This window comes from Ovis canadensis, chromosome 13 (genome assembly GCF_042477335.2).
Source record: "Ovis canadensis isolate MfBH-ARS-UI-01 breed Bighorn chromosome 13, ARS-UI_OviCan_v2, whole genome shotgun sequence".
Lineage (NCBI taxonomy): Eukaryota > Metazoa > Chordata > Mammalia > Artiodactyla > Bovidae > Ovis > Ovis canadensis.
This window is the reverse complement of record NC_091257.1, coordinates 74,581,776-74,601,816: the sequence shown is the minus strand read 5'-3', so window position 1 is coordinate 74,601,816 and position 20,041 is coordinate 74,581,776. Positions and strand designations below refer to the sequence as shown.

At 44.2% G+C, this 20,041-nt stretch overlaps 2 protein-coding genes across 5 annotated transcripts in view; one reads left to right on the top strand and one right to left on the bottom strand.

The window, feature by feature from the left end:
• AURKA (aurora kinase A) overlaps positions 1 to 7,597 on the bottom strand; it is an 18,137-nt gene extending 10,540 nt beyond the window's left edge. The window contains exons 1-5 of the mRNA XM_069546848.1: positions 7,130 to 7,597; positions 4,014 to 4,057; positions 2,757 to 3,036; positions 1,272 to 1,326; positions 77 to 268 (exon numbers count right to left, since the gene is read on the bottom strand). Coding sequence (XP_069402949.1) covers positions 77 to 268; positions 1,272 to 1,326; positions 2,757 to 3,036; positions 4,014 to 4,052 — 566 coding nt within the window. The 5' untranslated portion in view covers positions 4,053 to 4,057; positions 7,130 to 7,597. The remainder of the gene's footprint in view (positions 1 to 76; positions 269 to 1,271; positions 1,327 to 2,756; positions 3,037 to 4,013; positions 4,058 to 7,129) is intronic.
• On the top strand, positions 7,329 to 20,041 carry CSTF1 (cleavage stimulation factor subunit 1). Of its 4 annotated transcripts, XM_069546844.1 has the most exons (8): positions 8,185 to 8,350; positions 8,510 to 8,761; positions 8,873 to 8,949; positions 11,321 to 11,521; positions 12,923 to 13,200; positions 13,304 to 13,501; positions 14,875 to 15,265; positions 17,855 to 20,041. In XM_069546844.1, the coding sequence occupies exons 2-8, from the start codon at positions 8,523 to 8,525 to the stop codon at positions 18,112 to 18,114; spliced, it is 1,644 nt and encodes a 547-aa protein (XP_069402945.1). In that variant the 5' UTR covers positions 8,185 to 8,350; positions 8,510 to 8,522; the 3' UTR covers positions 18,115 to 20,041. The 4 variants fall into 4 exon arrangements, with proteins under 4 accessions (XP_069402947.1, XP_069402946.1, XP_069402945.1 ...); XM_069546843.1 differs by lacking the exon at positions 8,185 to 8,350 and having other exon boundaries at positions 8,435 to 8,761; XM_069546846.1 differs by lacking the exons at positions 8,185 to 8,350; positions 8,510 to 8,761; positions 8,873 to 8,949 and adding an exon at positions 7,329 to 7,488.

Below are 20,041 nucleotides of genomic sequence, written 5' to 3'. Positions count from 1 at the left end.
CTTCTACAAAGAAGTTCGTAAACACTGAAGTCTAAGCTCTGTACGCCACTCTCCCGGACACCATTTGAAGACTTACCTGAGATGCGACTGTATTTCTACTTCTCTTCTCAGCTGATGCTCAACGCCGGCCTTCTCCAGCTGAGCTTTGAATAATACTTTAAGAGCCAGAATAAACTTGCTTTGTTTTTCTCTTGCCAAATAAACATTACCAAACTTTCCTTTACCCAGCGGGCGACCAATTTCAAAATCTTCCAAAGCCCATTGCCTTCTGGGGAAGAATTGAACATTTTAAAGTCTCAAGAAAACACATCCTTTCTAATGAGGTATATTAATGAGTAGCAGACACCCCAGTCCTATCAATAATTCTATACTCAAAGTGGTATTCAGCACGTATCCTCGGCAAGAACCAAACCATAGCCTCCTCTGAATGAGTCTGTGACAGGGAAAAATCTGGACTTCTGGAGCTGAGGCACTTGCTGGGAAGTGTTCTGAGACAGTACTATGCTCTGAGCACAGACCTATTAGCAACAATGCTAAGACCACAGGAGGATTGGATGAGGAACTGGAGAAGCAAGAAGGTTCCAGAAACAACTGGGAACTTCTTTCAAATGGCCTCCTCTCGACGTGGAGACGCCACCACTCTCTGCAGTGGAGAACCACTCTGGGAAAGCAAACAGGATGGAGCCTACAGGACAGTGGGCTGGGAACCACTGGATGAGACTCTCAGAAAGTTTCTGGTAGGCAGATAGAGCATAAAAGGCTGTGGCTAGAGTCTAGACAGTTCAGAGACTGAGAGCAAGGGAAAATACAGCCAAGCTTTTTATGAAGAACAGATATAGTAAGTGCATCAATACTTTCAAAGTACTCTACAGTCAAGTATTTGTCCATAGGGCTGCAAGAGGACCACCTTTTGTTATTTAACTGCCACCTCTTTATTAAAAGTAGCAGAGAAGCATACAGAAACTGCATGTGGTAGTTACTTCTGAGGGTCGAGAGGAAGTTTCACTTGATTTCTGTAACAGATTCTAGGTCAAATATAAGTCCTTTCTAAATGTGAAAAGCAGTAAGAAAAACTCGAGTCTCTCATAAAATCATTAAAATCCCTTCTCTCTTTGAAGATTTAGAAACTATAGATGTTCCAAATTTCCAAGTGAAAGTACAAAGGTCTATTTTTAACAGGTCTGTTCCTATAACTAAATTTGCAATTAAATGACATTAGTATGTTCTAGCAGAATGATGGTACAGAACTTTGGACATAAGATAAAACTTACTTTTTTGATTCTTCATTTTTTTGTTTTGACGCCACTTCCTTCTCAGGATTATTTCCTAAATAGAATAAGTTAACAGTCTTTGATTAGAGATGAATCAAAGAGTAGTCACCAAAATATCAGTGGTATGCTCAGAATGACAGATCTGGACTATTTTGGGGTTTATTTTAATAAGGAAAAAAAAGACGACTACACTGTAACCTGACTCCTGCCATCTGAAGTCTGTATAAAGCTTTTGAGAGTAAAAGATAAGCAGATACATCATAGGCCCTCAGATAATCTAAAAACCCAGGGCTGTGTAGATTCTCCCTGGAGCCTCAGTTTCTAAATGAAGAGCTTCTAAACAGAGTTACCAGTCTTCCCATTCATAACAATTCATCACCTCTTACACAGGAGGTGGGTCAGCATCAGACAATGTGCAACAAAACACGAGCCAACCACCACCCTCCTCCCACTGTGTCAGCAGCCAAGGGGAAATTACACCGGACATTTCTACTTGCGTATTTCCAGCACTTCAACCTCCAAGAGTAGCACAGTTTGCCCTGGTGAGATTTTTGAATTCAGGTCTAAACTGTAGTCTTTCCCTCCACAGTTCACGATCTCAGTTTAATGGTTTAATGCCACCGGTATAACCACCGTCCCCATGTCTGGCTTACTGCCCCATTCTGTCAAGCTGGCATCCTAAGTGAGCTCTCAAATCTGTCTGAATCACTCTGCCCTGGCTGTGTTTGCATAAGTTAATGCTTCGAAGTCTTAGCTTCTTCCTCCACAAAATCGAGGTAGAAACTACGGTTGCCTCTGTAGAGTGCTTACGAGGACATAATGACACAACATGGATGAAGAAAGCCTGCTATGGAGCACTCAACAATTGGGAAATAACTATTAACACCGACCCAGCTCAGGCCCCTGCAATACTGGAGACAAAACCCAATGGCCTCCCTCCTACCTGGTACCCCTGGGTCCAGCATGGCTACTCTTCAATTCATCCCACACATCCAGATAAGCTTTCTTTAAGAGGCAAGTCAGCCCCTCCTCTGCTCAAAAACCTTTCAGCAGCTTCCCAGTACATAGGGGACAGAGCCCTGCTGAGGCCGACAGTGCCCACCCTGACCTCGCCCTGCCTGCCTCAGTCCACTCACTCCCCGAACCCCCAGCACTTCCCTCCATGCTCCAGAACCTTGGAATTTTTCAGTTCCAAGTATACTTGCTAAAAGAATGCCCTCTGCCCCAATAAGCAATCCAAAGAATACGGGGCTGCTGTTGTGTCTTCCCTGACTGCCCACCTCTTTCAGGAGGGTGGGGGTCAGGCCTGGACCACAGTAGACTTGTTACTTCACCCCGACATCAGATGCTCTCCCCATCCTCAGTAGAAATGATGTAAAAGATAGGGTTCCAAATAGTAAACACACATCTGTATATGTGGGAGTGGGGTTTTTTTTTTAGCAAATAAAAGAGTGGCTCTCCAATGAGCCTAAGAAGACTGCTTACCGGGAGCTGGTGGCTGGGGTTGTTTGCTCTTCTGGGTGTTACTTGGTGGCCTGGCGACAGGACGAGGGGCGCTGGCTGCCTGCGGTGGCTTCTGCTTCAGGGTCTGTACTGGTTTCTGGATGGAGACTAGCTTCTGTGCTTGTGAAGGAACACGCTGCGAGGAATTTGTGGGACACAGGACGCGCTGAGCCTGGCCGCTGTTCACAGACACCGGATTCTGAGAGGGAAACTGCTGAGCCACTGGAACACGTTTTGGGCCATCACTAAGTGGAACTGCAGTCTAGATTGGGGAGGAAAAAGGAATGTGATGGTCCTCATGAAGGAAAGCTGAGTATCTTGAGAGTATTCCAAAGGTCTGTCTTCTAATATTGCAATATAATGACTGTCACTGGAGAAGGAAATGGCAACCCATTCCAGTGTTCTTGCCTGGAGAATCCCAGGGATGGAGTAGCCTGGTGGGCTGCCATCTATAGGGTCACACAGAGTCAGACATGACTGAAGCGACTTAGCAGCAGCAGCAATGATAACAGATGGACAGGGAAACTGACTGGAATCAGCACTTGCAGACGATACAGTTAGTATAGGGTTGAAATACCTGAATGACACCTCCTACCCACTCCCCAACACTCTACCCCTAAAAGTCATGTCCCCATTAAAAAAAATGTTCATTAACTAAACTTTTATCTAAAAAGGGAGGCATTAAACACTTTCTAAGAATTCTCAGTGACTTGGGAATTATTCTTTAGCAAGAAGCTACAATTCAGAAACTTTATACTAAAATCCCAATTCCACTGAAACTTCTTCCAACAATATCTGTATTTTTTCAGTCTTTTCTCTAAACACATAAAATATTCAATAGTGATTATTTTTGCATGAAGTTTTATATTTGCCACATGTTCCACAAAAAGCTCATTATATAATTTTTTAAATAATGATGAACACAGTTTTAATAGTCCCCAAAGCTAATTACTATTGATTTACTAGTGTTTCAGTTTCCAAGTACTCACAAAACGGATCTGAGGCAAAAGAGGAAACAAACACAGGCTCTTCAAAAAGTTAGAGCGAAATAAAAGTTACACTGAGAGAAGCAACAGAGCCTTGTTGAATGCTGAGAAAAGCAACGAGTTCCCACCCAGGGACGTGGTGGAGGAACCACAGTCACATCTCAAAGGAAAGGTGACAACAACTCTAGGCTTAAACCCAACTTCCCTTTGGGTCTTATAAAAGGGATCTGAGATTCCTGATTATTCAATTTACCTTAGGCCCTGAGATGCAGTTTTCTTTACATCTGTCCATGATTCCTGAAAAGAAAAAAAGAACCACCTTTAATTTGTAAAAATCCATCTGCTTCAAAGCGTCACACTGGATCAGGGTTAAAAATCCTGATGAAAAAGCCTCAGCATCACACAGAATTTGACATGATTTGTTGTCCATGAAGGCTGATAAGGGAGCAGCATTTTCTCCTGTGATAGAGCACAAGTATGGGGTTTAGATCAGGTTCAGGTGTGGGGCCTTTCTTTCCCCTCACACACTGCATCCCATCCTCTCCCCTCCCTGGTACTCCAGCCCCACTCCTGAACTGCGTTACCCCACTCTCTCATCATCTCTCTAATGAATCCCTTCCATCAGTCTACAGGCCAGCTTCCTTATGCTGCCTTTAAATAAAAAGTCCTCTTTACCCTTAAATTGACTCAAACTATGACCACATCTCTGGCCTCCCCTTTCAGCAGCAGAACTGGGCAACAGTTGTCTCAATCACCTCCCTCACGGGGCTGCAGGCTCCCTCTCACAGGGTTTTCATCCCCACCAGGCTCTGGGCAGAGGGTGGGCAGAGGGCAGACCCGACTGTTGCCAGATCCAAAGGTCAAAGGTCAATTCTCAGCCTTCCCCTCAAGAGCATTCCTGGCATTCCAGGGGGTCCTGCACAGACTTGTCTACTAGCTGTCCCAAAGCAAACACCTTGGCTGATGAGCCTCACCTGTGCCACCAATCAGTGTCTAGGGTAACCGTGGAAGGGATTCCCCACTGTCTGTCTACACCTTCGTAGGGCCCCAGGGCTCTAAACATCTCTATTAGGAGAATGCAAATTGGTGCCTTCTGCCCTCTCCTCTCCTGCCAGGCTCTCTATCACCTGCTGAGCATGCCCCAGGAAAGCCTGCCAGGCATCTCAACCCAACACACCAAATGAAACCTCTTCTTCCCCAGCTTTTAATACCATCCACAGTCTGAGGACCCCCAAATTTCCATGTCGAGCCCAAAGCTCCCCTCTGAACTCCTACCACCTGGTAATCTGAGCGGCATCACAGCTCTAACCTGTCCCCACTGACGTCCTGCTTCCTCCCAATACTCGCTCCCCTTCACCTGCTCTCTCCACCCTGCCAGTTGCTCAAGTCTAAAGTCTTATAATCTTTTACATGGTTCTCCCTCAAACCCTGTATCTAAGCCATCGGCGTACCCTACAGGCTCTATTTTGAAAATCACTGCTCACAACCTTTCCTACTCCCACCTGGTCAAACCACAATTTTCTCTCCCTTCAATTATTTGCAGAAAGCTCCCAGTGGCCACTCTGCTTTCACCTTTGCCCCATTATGGTCCATCTGCAACACTGTGCCCAGTGATCCCTCTAACAAGTCAGATATATGGATCCTTGGGCCAGAGAAACCGTTATCCATTTCTCTTGCTCCCTAAATTCTAGAATCCTATCAGAAAGCACTCTTCAGACCCCCACTTGCACATCCACTTTATAAGCAAACAAATAACTCCACCTGCAAGAGGAGACCAGACTAAAGAATCTGGAGTCCTTATATCAAACAGCCATTCGGAAACAGACAAGAAAAGGAAATACATTCTCATATCATGTGAACGGTATTCTCACCCATGCTGTGGTGCCTTCTTCACTCTCCCTGACAGTTACAAGCAGCTGACTCATGAGATCACATAGCTCTACAGACACTGGTTTTATAGAAGCTACCAATATTCATTCGCTCCAGGTAATACACTTTTCCTTCTCAGGAAGAATAATGGAACAGAATGGACTAAGTCTCTGCTTCAGAATTCCGCAGAGAGCCACAGAAGACAGTTTCTCAGGTGATTCTGGACTCCAGCCAAGTTCGAGAGTCTCATGTCCAGGCGACCTGCATAAGATCCCTCCACTTCAAACTGGAGATCCTACTAGTCTACAAAGAAAAGCAGATTTAATAGCACTGTGGGTGGAGACTTCTCCTTCCTTCATCAAACCTGCAAATTACCCGCACATATGAAGGGCAGTGGAGAGGAAATGAGTATGCTGCTGAAACACGTTTAATTCAAACAACAAGGAAGGTTAAGGATGAGAAGAAAACATGAGTGAAAGTCAAGGATGGTAGCCACATGTACATCAGGAGGACAACTGTTAGAAATGGAGACTTTGGAGCCCAACTCTAGACCTAACAAATTAAGACCCTGCGTTTCAAAGACATCCCCAGATGACCAGTATACACCGGGCATACACTAGTTCTCAATAAAACATCAGAATCACCTGTAGAGCTTGATAAAAATGCAAACACCTGAGCCCTACACCCAAGCACTTCTGATCCCTTGCTTGCATGGGTGGAGTCTAACTCTGTGCAACTCTATGGACTGTAACCCACCAGACTTCTCTGTCTATGGGATTCTCCAGGCAAGAATACTGGAGTGGGTTGCCATGCCCTCCTCCAGGGAGGACCAGGGATCGAACCTGAGTCGCTTCATAGCGCCACCTGGGAAGCCCCTCTGATCCCTTAGGTGGGTTCATATTTTTAACTAGAACGCTCAAGTAATCCCGATAAAGGGAGTCCAGGGTATACGGTTTGAGAAGCACTGGCTTCCAGGTTTATCTATTCACCCACTCATCCATCCTGCCCGGACAAGGGCCTTTCCTGGCTAGTCTATTCAAACTAGCCCACTTCTAGTACTCATCCCTTTCGGAAGTTATCTTGTTAGTTTATCGTCTGTCTCCTCACCCACCACCCCTAGAACGTAAATTCCAAGACGGCAAAAAAACATTTTGCATTCTTTCTTACCCAGGTGCTCACTTAACATGAGAACCCCATCAGAAAGCAACCCTCCACCCCCACAACCCCATTCACTCCGGGTGTTCAATAAACACCAGGCGGCATGCTGTAGGGCATATCAATATCCAAGCACAGAAGGGAGGGTGCAGGAAAAGCACGGGGGGCGGGGGAGGGGGCGCAGGGAGGAACGGGAAGGGGGGGACGGAAAAGGAAGCTCTGTCGCCCCGACCACCCCTCGTTGACCCAGCGATCCCCAAGACCGCTTCCCTCCCACCAACCCGCAAAGGCCACCCTCGGTCCGCCCGCCCGCCCGCCCCAGAGAGATGCCCCAGGTCTACGCACCTGTGGACTCCCACCTCCGATCCAAAGAAACCAAGTCCTCCCGAGAGCTCAGCCGTTAAGATTCAAAGTCTTCATTTTAAATAGGAGCTAAACTCTCTATTCCGAATGCTGATTGGTCGGGGATAGAGAGGCGCTGCCTTTTCATTGGTTCAAAGCCAGCTCTACAGCTTGAGTCACAGGCCGGCGGAGAAGGCGCGCAGGCGCATTTGCTCCGTAAAGCCCCGGAAGTGGTGGAGCCAACGGCCCGACACACCCGTGGCCGTTCTAGCGCCCGCGGTATTCTCTGGATCTGACATTTGTCCGTAAAGCAACAGTTCCTTGGCGTCAGGGTTGTCGCGGAGTAGATAAAATTGAAGGAGGTGAGAGTCTTTCGGTCGTGCCCCTAAGTAAGATGGCGAGAAGGGCAGGAGCAAGTTGAGGGGTGCGGATCGATAGCGCAGCGTTCGGCGCGACGCCCTTTGCGCGTGCGCAATGAACGTGCGCACGGAGCGATTGATCGGGCAGGATTCGCGCCTCCATTTTTCCAGGAGAGAGCGGGAGACGGAGACAGCGGGACCAGCGGGTATGGGGAGCCAGGGTTGCGTGGAGAGTGCTGGTGCGGTCGGCTGGGACCCTTGGGGAGCCATCGGGAGGACCAGGGCGGGGCGGGAAGGGTCATTAGTGAGCGGGGTGGCGTGCGCCCTGAGTTGCTGGGCTCGGCCTGCACTGTCCCTCCTTTTCCTTAATGGCCTTGCTCACACTCTCCCTTCCATGCTTCGTTGGCCTCTAGGTCGGGGTCATAGCGGAGCGTTCGGTGAGAGGGCGTCTGTGTTCTCGCCCTGGTCCTTCCAGCTCCTGGTACAACTTGTCCTGCACTGGGCTCTTTCTGCCCTCGGGCTGTAGCCCCTTCATCTGCCAATTTGGGGATGGTAATTACCTGCTTACTAGCCCAGCGAGCGAACGTTCTATGGGAGTTAAGCGGAGTTCGTCCTCTCTTTTCTTTTTTAATCTCTTGGTACGCCGGTTGATGTGCCTAACATAAGAGACAGGATGACAAAGCCACATTATCCTTGCAGTGTTCACTGATTTCTTTGAGCGGCTTCATCTTCTCTGTTGTGTCCTAGTGTTTACACAAGAATGGATTTACATGTATTTGCTCAACCTCCATCAGCGCAGCACAGTAAGAGCACAGGCTTTGGGTTAGGATCCAGGCTCCGCCGTTTACAACCTCTTGAATCCTGGGTGAGTTAACCTTTCTGGGCCTCCAGTTGCCCACCTCTAAAATGAGATTCCATTCATTCCAATCCCAAAGAAAGGCAATGCCAAAGAATGCTCAAACTGCCGCACAATTGCAGTCATCTCACATGCTAGTAAAGTAATGCTCAAAATTCTCCAAGCCAGGCTTCAGCAATACATGAACCGTGAACTTCCTGATATTCAAGCTGGTTTTAGAGAAGACAGAGGAACCAGAGATCAAATTGCCAACATCCGCTGGATCATGGAAAAAGAAAGAGAGTTCGAGAAAAACATCTATTTCTGCTTTATTGACTGTGCCAAAGCCTTTGACTGTGCAGATCATAATAAACTGGAAAATTCTGAGAGAGATGGGAATACCAGAGCACCTAACCTGCCTCTTGAGAAATCTGTATGCAGGTAAGGAAGCAACAGTTAGAACTGGACATGGAACAACAGACTGGTTCCAAATAGGAAAAGGAGTATGTCAAGGCTGTGTATTGTCACCCTGCTTATTTAATGTCTATGCAGAGTACATCATGAGAAACGCTGGACTGGAAGAAACAAGCTGGAGTCAAGATTGCCGGGAGAAATATCAATAACCTCAGGTATGCAGATGACACCACCCTTATGGCAGAAAGTGAAGAGGAACTAAAAACCCTCTTGATGAAAGTAAAAGTGAAGAGTGAAAAAGTTGGCTTAAAGCTCAACATTCAGAAAACGAAGATCATGGTATCTGGTCCCATCACTTCATGGGAAATAGATGGGGAAACAGTGGAAACAGTGTCAAACTTTATTTTTGGGGGCTCCAAAATCACTGCAGATGGTGAGTGCAGCCGTGAAATTAAAAGATGCTTACTCCTTGGAAGAAAAGTTATGACCAACCTAGATAGCATATTCAAAAGCAGAGATATTACTTTGCCGACTAAGGTCCGTCTAGTCAAGGGTATGGTTTTTCCAGTAGTCATGTATGGATGTGAGAGTTGGACTGTGAAGAAAGCTGAGTGCCGAAGAATTGATGCGTTTGAACTGTGGTGTTGGAGAAGACTCTTGAGAGTCCCTTGGACTGCAAGGAGATCAGCCATGGGATTTCTTTGGAAGGAATGATGCCAAAGCTGAAACTCCCAATACTTGAGCCAGCTCATGCGAAGAATTGACTCATTGGAAAAGACCTTGATGCTGGGAGGGATTGGGGGCAGGAGGAGAAGAGGACGACAGAGGATGAGATGGCTGGATGGCATCACTGACTTGATGAATGTGAATCTGAATGAATTCCGGGAGTTGGTGATGGACAGGAAGGCCTGGTGTGCTGCAATTCATGGGGTTGCAAAAAGTCGGACACGACTGAGTGTCTGAACTGAACTGAAAATGAGATTAAATGAGGGTTGAATGAGGTATGCATATTTGTTGCTTACACCATGTGTATTATGTACTGTGGCTTGGCGTGCATGCTCAAGTCACATCTGACTCTTGTGACCCCATGGACTGTAGCCTGCCAGGCTCCTCTGTCAGTGGGATTTCCCAGGCAGGAGTACTGGAGTGGGTTGCCATTTCCTCTTATAGGGGATCTTCCCGACTCCGGGATCCAACCTGGCAGGTAGGTTCCTTACCACTGTGCCACCTTGTTATATGCTATACTGAATGTCTAATGAATTTTAGCTAGCTTTATTAATATCATTAAGGTTTTAAGGAATTGTACCAGCAGTGGTTAGTAACAACACAGTCTCTAGAGTCAAACCACCTACATTCCAATCCTGATTCTTTCCAGTTCTGAGACCTTGGGCAGGTTATATCCACTCCTCACCTGTAAACAAGATTACTGGACCTCTTTCACAGGATGTGGTCGAGGTTTGAGATGAAACCTGGTCAGCACCCAGTAAATGTTAACTGTTCTTATGATCAGTAGCCTCAGTAATTCTCCAGAGGGCATTGTGTAGTTAAAGACATTGTTCCCCACCCCTTTACTACAATCTCCCACTTTCAGAATTAACCCCTGTGTAGTGCAGCAGTACCAGGAGGTACTGGTATTAATAGACCGCTGACCACCCTTCTTATATTCTCTCTCCTGTGGTCTGTCTGTCAGTTTTCTTCTCTGCCACAGCCACCTGTCTGCCGATGACTTATTTATTGTTGTTTCCCATCTCTGGTGTCTGTACGGACCTACACATGTACAGACGTTGATTTTTGTAATCAGATTATCTAATCATGTTCACCAGTTGGAGTTCTGTTTTTTTTTCCCCCATAAACTCAAAAACCAACAATTATTTACAATTTTCTCTTTTGCTTTCTGAGATTGAGAACTTGTAAATCAAAGTGCACAGTCCTTCCAATTTTTCCATTTTTTAAAGTAGTTGTTTTCATCATATCCTGTTAGCAAATATTTTATTAAGCAATGCTTTCCAAAGCATTCAACTTGACTTAGTTTTTATTACATGATAGCTTTTTTGCCCTTATGTTTTGATTTACTGTGTAATTATGTAACATAACAAGCTCCATTGTCTTAAAAGATGTTTTAAGAATAACCATAACTGACCTTAGTAAATGTAACAGCTTAGGCTGGTGGAAACAGTAATGTCTGGGCATCCTACAATAGCAGCTCTCTTAGCTATTACAACATTACCAGTGTTTTATTAGCAGAAGAAATGGAAGATTCTGGGGATTGCAGTGAAAAATTAAAGTCGCAGGTGGCTAATTTGGCAAAGAAACAATGATGAAGAGAGATTTCGTTGTAAATGTTGTCTGACATATTTTGAGCTGTTTGTATGCCACTGTGCACAAAAGAATCTACATGCCCTATCGTGTTTAACCTTCGCTGCCTTTTGAGAGCTGAGGCCCCTGATCTCAGAGAAACATAGTTGCCAACCAAAGAGAATGCTGGTAGAGCTGGGATTTAAACCCTGAAAAGTCTGACCAGATTCCTGTGTTGCTTCTGTGGTTTACTCCTGCCTTTGCCCTTCATTGTCACCTGTTTTCTTACAGCTGGCAGAAAAATTATCTTCCCCTTCTCCAAGATGTACAGAACCAAAGTGGGCTTGAAGGACCGTCAGCAGCTCTACAAGCTGATCATTAGCCAGCTGCTCTATGATGGCTATATCAGCATTGCCAATGGCCTCATCAATGAAATCAAGCCTCAGTCTGTGTGTGCACCCTCGGAGCAGCTCCTACATCTCATCAAACTTGGTAACTTGGGAATGGAAGTTCTTCATTGAGCCCATGACAGTTTCAGATGTTTTTCAAGATGATTGCCCTTTCGTTTTAGTGCTAGTATGTATCAAGTACAGTGCTAGATACTGGAGGAGTAAACAAAGTCCAGATTGTGAAGGTTTTGAGCTGATTCTTTCTAGGCTCTGGATTTTATACGAATTATCTGGTGCTTTCTGCTGTTCTGTTTATTATTGCTTCAAATCTCAACTCAAATGTCATCTCAGAGTCTTCCTCATCTCTTCTAAAATAACTTGAACATCTTCCCCATATTTCCCCATTTGCTCTGAAACAACAGTCCTATTTCCCTCGTTACAGGATCACTGTCTGAACTTTGCTTTATTGTTTAGAACTGTCGTTTCCCTCACAATCCTACCACCCACCAGAAAACTGAAAGTTTAATAAAAACCTTGAACCTTGTCTTATTCAACAGTGTATCCTGGTGCTTGCCTGTGTCATAGGAAGCAATAAGAATTACCATACATGTTTGTACCCTTTGACTTGGCAATGTAAATTGTGAGATTAGCCTTGGGAAATAGAATGATTTCCACTGAAATGCCCAGCAGTATGGAATTGGTTATAAAGGTTCTTGGATCCATAAAATTGGGTCCAACAGTGTGATGTGGATGAACATTTATTACACTGACCAGGTGTTTGTTCTGTATGGTTAAATGACCAAGTAAGTTCCAGCGTGTTAAATGGTGTGGTTTCATTTTTGTTTTAAGAAATGAAACAACCATGTGCTTGGAGAAAGGCTTAGAAGGATTCATATCACCATGTTAGCAGTAATTATCTCTGGGTGATATGTCATACAAGATTATGTTTATTTTTTTGTTCATCTGCATTTCTGATTTTTTCTATACTAATCAACATTGTTTGTACAATGTCAAGTTATTTTTCAATTCAAAATGAATATTCTTGATTGACTTTATTCATAGCTTAACACTTTTTCAAAGGTGTTTCACTAGTGCTACTACTAACGCTATGTCTGACTTAATGAGCTTCAAAGCTGCTAATGATAGATCTCGACATTCAAAATATTAAAATTCAGAACAGGAAAAAGTGAGCGATTTAACTACAGAAGTGCTTTTTTTCAGCTTGTATAGTTGTGGTTAAAGTAGAACATTTCAGAGGCAAGTATCTGGGGAGAGGACTTCACCTAGTGGAGCCTAACTTCCCACAGCCCATATTGCCTCACAGTCTTGTCACTGTGTGTGCCCCCAGCTCAACATACGTAATTCTGTACAGTATTAAGTGTCATGTGGCTCGAAGAACTAATACATTGACATTGGCAAACAGCATTCCCAGTTTGGATCGAGAACTTTGCCTTGTCCTTTTAAAATAATGTTTTTCCATGCCCTTCATTTTTACTGCTTTCAGGAATGGAAAATGACGACACTGCAGTTCAGTATGCAATTGGTCGGTCAGACACAGTTGCCCCTGGCACAGGAATTGACCTGGAGTTTGATGCAGATGTCCAGACTATGTCCCCAGAAGCATCAGAGTATGAAACCTGCTACGTCACGTCCCACAAAGGACCCTGTCGCGTAGCTACCTATAGTAGAGATGGGCAGCTAATAGCTACTGGATCTGCTGACGCGTCCATAAAAATCCTAGACACAGAAAGAATGCTGGCCAAAAGTGCCATGCCGATCGAGGTGAAGATCCCAGTCGCATCTTACTGTTTATCTTCTGTTGTCCCTTCTTGGAAGAACGAGAGTGAGTACACTTAGAGTTTCTCTTCTCTCCTTGTCGGCCTAGGTCATGATGAACGAGACTGCACAGCAGAACATGGAAAACCACCCAGTGATTCGAACTCTTTACGACCACGTGGATGAAGTCACGTGTCTCGCCTTCCACCCAACAGAACAGATCCTCGCCTCTGGTTCAAGGGATTATACTCTTAAATTATTTGATTATTCCAAACCGTCTGCAAAAAGAGCCTTCAAATACATCCAGGTGAGGAATGTTTGGAAAGGAGCTTCTTTTTTTTTTTTTTTTTTCCTTAAATACAGTGAGTGGATGTGTGACTCTTCTCTTTCTAAAAGTTGTCTCAGTGGTTGTCCTGTAAACAAGGAGGATGCATTGCCTGCCCCAGGTGGCACGGCGCTCGTGCTGTCAGGCGCCAGCTTCCTCTGGCCACTCAGGACAGCTTGTGGTCAGAGAGATGGTTCAGAACTCACATCATTCTTTAAAGGTTGCAGATTCTTGCTTAAAGGCAAAACATAACCAACTTCTCTACAGTGTAGCTTACGGGAATTACAAAATTATTTAGTTGAGACACTCAGGTATTTGCTGAAAAAGCAACATTTGGTTGCCTTATTCTGAATACGCAGTTCAGACCTTCTGGTGTTTTAGTAGTGGCTTCCACCTCAATATTTGGAGCCCTGGGACAAAGAAGCTATTCTTTGGGGGCGGATCTTAGTTCCCTGCTGCTGCTGCTAAGTCACTTCAGTCGTGTCCAACTCTGTGCGACCCCATAGATGGCAGCCCACTAGGCTCCCCCGTCCCTGGGATTCTCCAGGCAAGAACACTGGAGTGGGTTGCCATTTCCCTCTCCAGTGCGTGAAAGTGAAGTCGCTCAGTTGTGTCCAACTCTTAGCGACCCCATGGACTGCAGCCTACCAGGCTCCTCCGTCTATGGGATTTTCCAGGCAAGAGTACTGGAGTGGGGTGCCATTGCCTTAGTTCCCTGACCAGGGATCAGATCTGTGCCCCCTGGAGTGGAAGCACAGAGTCTTAACCACTGGTCTGCTGGGGAAGTCCTAAGGAGCTATTCTTAAAGTACAGTTGTTTATTCACTAATTGTATATGAAGGTATCGTGTGTGTGTGTGTTAGTCTCTCAGTCATGTCCATTTCTTTGCAACCCCATGGATTGTAAATATAACCCGTCAGGGTCCTCTGTCCATGGAATTCTCAAGGCAAGAGTGCTGGAGTAGGTTGCCATTCCCTTCTTTGGGAGATCTTCCGACCCAGGGATTGAACATGGGTCTCCCGCGTTGCAGGCAGATTCTTTATGGTCTCAGTCACCAGGGAAGCTCCACAGATGTATCATAGAATGATAATATTCCATTTTCAGTTCACCCATTGTTTATTTGAAAATAATGAAGCTCACTTCTGTGTTCTTTGAAATAACCTCACCAGTAAATAGTTTCGGAAATCTTTGTTTAAATGATTCTCTCGTTAAGTTCGTTGTTCTTCTCGTGCCTGTGTAATATCTGGTCATTGTTTTATGGATTCTCTGCATTGGCCAGATATTCTGTGCATCTCCTCTAGGTTTAATAGTGGTTTCTCTCCCCCCCACCCCACCTCCCACCCCCACTCCTGACAGGAGGCTGAAATGTTACGCTCCATCTCCTTTCATCCTTCTGGAGACTTTATACTTGTGGGGACTCAGCATCCGACACTTCGACTTTACGACATCAACACATTTCAGTGCTTTGTCTCTTGCAACCCTCAAGATCAGCACACTGATGCCATATGTTCAGTGAATTACAATCCTAGTGCCAATATGTACGTGACTGGTAGCAAGGATGGCTGCATCAAATTATGGGATGGCGTCTCAAATCGGTGCATCACAACGTTCGAGAAAGCACATGATGGCGCGGAAGTTTGTTCTGCCATCTTTTCGAAAAATTCTAAATACATTCTGTCAAGTGGAAAAGACTCTGTAGCTAAACTTTGGGAAATATCAACAGGACGAACGCTGGTCAGATACACAGGTATGTAAGAGGTTGATATCAATTCATGTTTCTGAGCTGTTTTAGTTTCCAGAACTCGAAACAGATCCACACAATAAATCCATGTGAATCAAATAAGAGGCAGAGTTGGAAGTAGAAGCCACGGTTTCTTAACTTGGCTCATCTCAGTATGTTAACAGCTAAAATTAGATCTGATTCCATGCAAGTAACACTTGAGAGTTTGGAGGTTCATTTGTATACCCACGGCCTGCCTATTGCCCACAAAAACATGAACATAGTTCAGAGAAAACCCTCAGTGAGTGAGAGAGAAGATCTTGCCTTGTGCCTGAAGAGAGGGAGCCCCCGGAAGAAACCCCAAGTGTTCTGCTAAGTCACTTCAGTCGTGTCCGACTCTGTGCGACCCCATAGACGGCAGCCCACCAGGCTCCCCCGTCCCTGGAATTCTCCAGGAAAGAACACTGGAGTGGGTTGCCATTTCCTTCTCCAATGCATAAAAGTGAAAGTGAAGTTGCTCAGTCGTGTCTGACTCTTAGCGACCCCATGGACTGCAGCCTACCAGGCTCCTCCATCCATGGGATTTTCCATGCAAGAGTACTGGAATGGGGTGCCATTGCTTTCTCCCCCAAGTGTTCTGGACCTATATAAATACGCGATGATGTTAGTCTGATTCTCTGATTAATTCACATTGGTCTCTGGTTGTAACAGTTGTGCCAGAGCTCTTTTTACGAGATCCATTTAAATGGATCCTATCCCTAACAGTGTTCAGATTTAATTACTTGATAGTAAGTGTTAAAATATTGTGTTTCATCCTTTTGATCCTTGTAGCATCAAAAGGCTGTTTGGTAGAAAACCAGCTAGTTTCCTCTGTTGTGAGCTGTTTGTGTCACACACTGAAACTACTGTGACCAGAACTTAAAACTCATAAGAAAAGGGATTTCCTGCGGTGCTAGTAAGTGGAGAAGATGAGAGTTAGTGACCTGGGAGCCGCTAGGGTGCAGCATAACCTACCTTAGGATTATCTCATGGTGACCAGAGTCAGCTTCCTCCTCGGCTTCCACTGTAGCTGGTGTAGCACGGAGGAGTCATTTTTGTTTTAGGAATGTTTGGAACATTTTTGTGGTTATATGTGGTTGATTGGTTGGTTTTGTTGGAGAATTTGGATTTGGTTTTTAAATGAGATTATACTGAATTTATATGCAAATTCCCCTTTTTCCTCATTCACAGTTTAAGACCCCTTCATGTCAGCACTTTTGGATCTGTTTTTCCAGTTTTAATGTTTAGTTAGAATTCAAAGGGCCCTTGAAATAATGAAGGAGAAGGGAAAACTATCAAGTAAATACTAGACATTTTGATATTAGAAGTTAATTTAAAACGCTGTAAACAAAATTAAAATGCTGGACTTCGGAGAAAATATCCATAGCGTAGGTAATAAACATGTCAAATATTGGTCAGTGAACCCAAGAAAAGATGGCCAACTTCACCAAAAACCTAAGAAACAAAAATGGAAGTATCCTTTTCTTGCTCATTAGATTTTAGAAATTTAAAAGATTGGTATTATCTAGTATCAATTAACATTTTGGGAAATCACATACTGTTAGGAATATCGATTGGTAAAATATTTCTGAAGGGCAACTTGGTGTCATAGATCAAAAATTTAAATACACATATATTTTTGAGCTGCTATAACCACTGTTAGAAATTTAAGAAGAGTCTTGGGAAGCATGCACACACACTCACAGTAATGTTTGTTGAACATTAAGCCTGCCAAGTGGACTGGACATCACACCTCCTGTTAATCCCCACAGCATCCTGAGGACAGGTACTCTGATTATCCCCACAGAACAGATGAGGCCTAGGGAATGTTAAGTCATTTGTTCAGGGTCATGTCCAGAATAAGTACTGAGTCCAGATCCAACAACACAGTGTATTTTTACCCATTGAGCTGTATTCCCCTCTTTGTAGGTCTCCACCACATGTAGTAGCTCTGACTTAAACATAAATTAGAAATGAGTGTACAGTGCACAGAGATATTTAGAAAAGTTGCTCATCAAAATGTTAACCCTGGGTGTAAGGTTATCAGATTTTTGGGGGCGGGGGGTAATAGTTCATGTAATACTTTAAGCATAAAATACGGTTTTTTATTCATGGTCATTAAAAAGCATAAAACTTCTTCTGGAGAGTGGCTGCTCATACATCCCAGGGCTTCTAGTGCTGGGCATTTAATCCCAAAGAAATAACGTTTTCTCCACCAAGGATGTTTATCACAGTATCCCTATTGGATACAAACTAAACGCGTGGCAAGAAAAGGATCATTAAGTAATGGTGCTTCCAAACAGTGGGATACTTTGCAGTTAGGAAGAAAGCATGGAGAAGTAAGTGTACCCAACATGAAGTTAGATAATGTGGCACCACTTGTATATTCTTTTTCTTTTTAAGATGTTTTTAAGAGTTTCCAAAATTGAACAGTAAATGTGTATCACTTCAGCGATTAATACTGTGTTTATATCAGTCCAGCTGATAACAAAAGTAGAACTGTTGTCTGAGTTCTAGGTGTGGACTTGGAAAGCTGGCCTTGGCACCCAGGCCCCTAACCTCTCGGTCTCTGCACAGGCGCTGGCTTGAGTGGGCGGCAGGTGCACCGGACACAGGCTGTCTTCAACCACACGGAGGACTACGTGCTGCTGCCCGACGAGAGGACCATCAGCCTGTGCTGCTGGGACTCGCGCACGGCCGAGCGCCGGAACCTGCTCTCGCTGGGCCACAACAACATCGTGCGCTGCATCGTGCACTCGCCCACCAACCCCGGCTTCATGACCTGCAGCGATGACTTCCGGGCACGGTTTTGGTACCGGAGGTCAACCACGGACTAGAGCTGCCTGCGCTCCACAGGGTTCTTTTCTGGAGGACTCTGCCCTCCTCTCCACCAACCCCCCTCCTTGTCCGTCACCAGCCTCAGTAGTAAGTCATCGCTCCATCTCCGGCAGTTGTGCTGCCACCTCTACATCCTTCTGGGATTTGTATGAAAGAATCTTTTTTTACCTTGATGGAGAATCATGGTGGAAAAAGTTGGGAACACAGATCTGTGCGGTTGTTCTGCACTCACTGATTATTACAGTGTGATTTTCATCAGTTTTGTAAATACAGGACTGGCTTTCTCTAGACTCTTGATCACTTGAAGGATAGGGTATTAAAGTGCTTTCTGGATCCCACGTGGATCCGTCATGAGGAATGTGCATCTGGATATTTTTGTCAGCTTCTGTGCCTGTTCTGCATCCTCCTTGTATATTTCCAAAATACATTTCGGCAGGTATATAGGCATACAGCTCTGAGAATCAAGAGTTTTATGCCATATTAAGTTCATTTTAGAAAATCTATCAATTCTATCCTAAAATGACGTCATTCTGATAATAAAGCTCAGATCTGCAACGTTACTGTCAACACACGTTTCACTTCAGTGAAATGAGTGGCCAGCTTTTTCTGAAGGTTCGTAGGAGGTGTGTGTCGCAGCACACTTCCCTCATAGTCCTATCACAACCTAAACGCTTATCTTCAGTAAGATGACCTTGTTACCCTTTGATGGGAAACATTGACAGTGTAGTCGAGCTAATCAAAAGTAGGCGAACCGGCTACTGCTGTCAGCTGTTGCTCATCATCAGGAATGATCTCTATCAGTTGACTTTCTCCTCACGTGATTTTCAATCTCAGCTTTCAGTTCCCTGCAGCATGCACCATGACTGCTCATCTTGGATGCACCCATCAGCAGTGTTCTCAGAATTTTTTCCCTTTTTTTTTTTTTGCAATTAACCAAATATTACAGGTTTTCTTATTCTTAGAATTTTTTATATAGCGACAGTACTTCTCTGGATTCAATTCTAGCCTCGTCAGAGAGCGCTGAGCTCCTCTTACCAGATAGATGTTCTGGTTTATCATTATCCCCCAATACAGATACCTCATGATCTGAGTAGGAGTACCTAGAAATACAGTCTGGGATCATTTGATAAAGATACTAAATAGACTAATTGTTTTATGTTATAGAAATTAATTTATAGTCTTCTGAAGTTTACTGTTTAAAACTTCTGCTTTAGATGTCATCCTTAAGGATCATTTTAACTCTTTGATTTATAAAACCATTTTCATGTTAAGTCACAGGTTATAGTTCAGGTTTCCAAAGAGCTATATTTTTGGGTCCATAGTTTAAATTTATTTTGTGTCTTGATTCTCCAACATTTGAGCTTGGCCATCTGTGGGTGCCATTTTTATAAGACTGAAAGAAACCTGCTGAGTAGGATAAAGGATAACCAGTTCTACCCAAGAAATTAGCAACCAAAACTACCCACATTTTGTGACTTTCAGCCTTCAAAACGGTTAAGTCAACGTCTAACTTTTCTGCTGCTTCTCTCTGAGATGCATTGGGATAAGCACACTACACTCTTGATACTGGTTCCATTGGACCTTTTTAACGTTCATGAATTGAAATGATAATGCCTACTTTTTTTCAGCTTTTGGAATAGTCTCAGCAGTGTGTCTGTAGTTTTAGGATTTCTGTTTACAAGATCAAGATGCTTCCATGTGTGTTTCCAAAATAACTTCTTTTTAAAATTTTTCTTCTTTTAAAACTCACATTCATGTTAACTAGTGTAAAGGGACTTGGTTTCCTCACATCGTCAATTATACCACAGAGCACCCTGACATGCAGAGGGTGAGTAACATTCAGTCAAGGTCAGAACTTAAAACTTCAATGTTATTTTTTTTAAAGATATGTGATTTCTAAAATAAACTTTTTATATATAATGATCA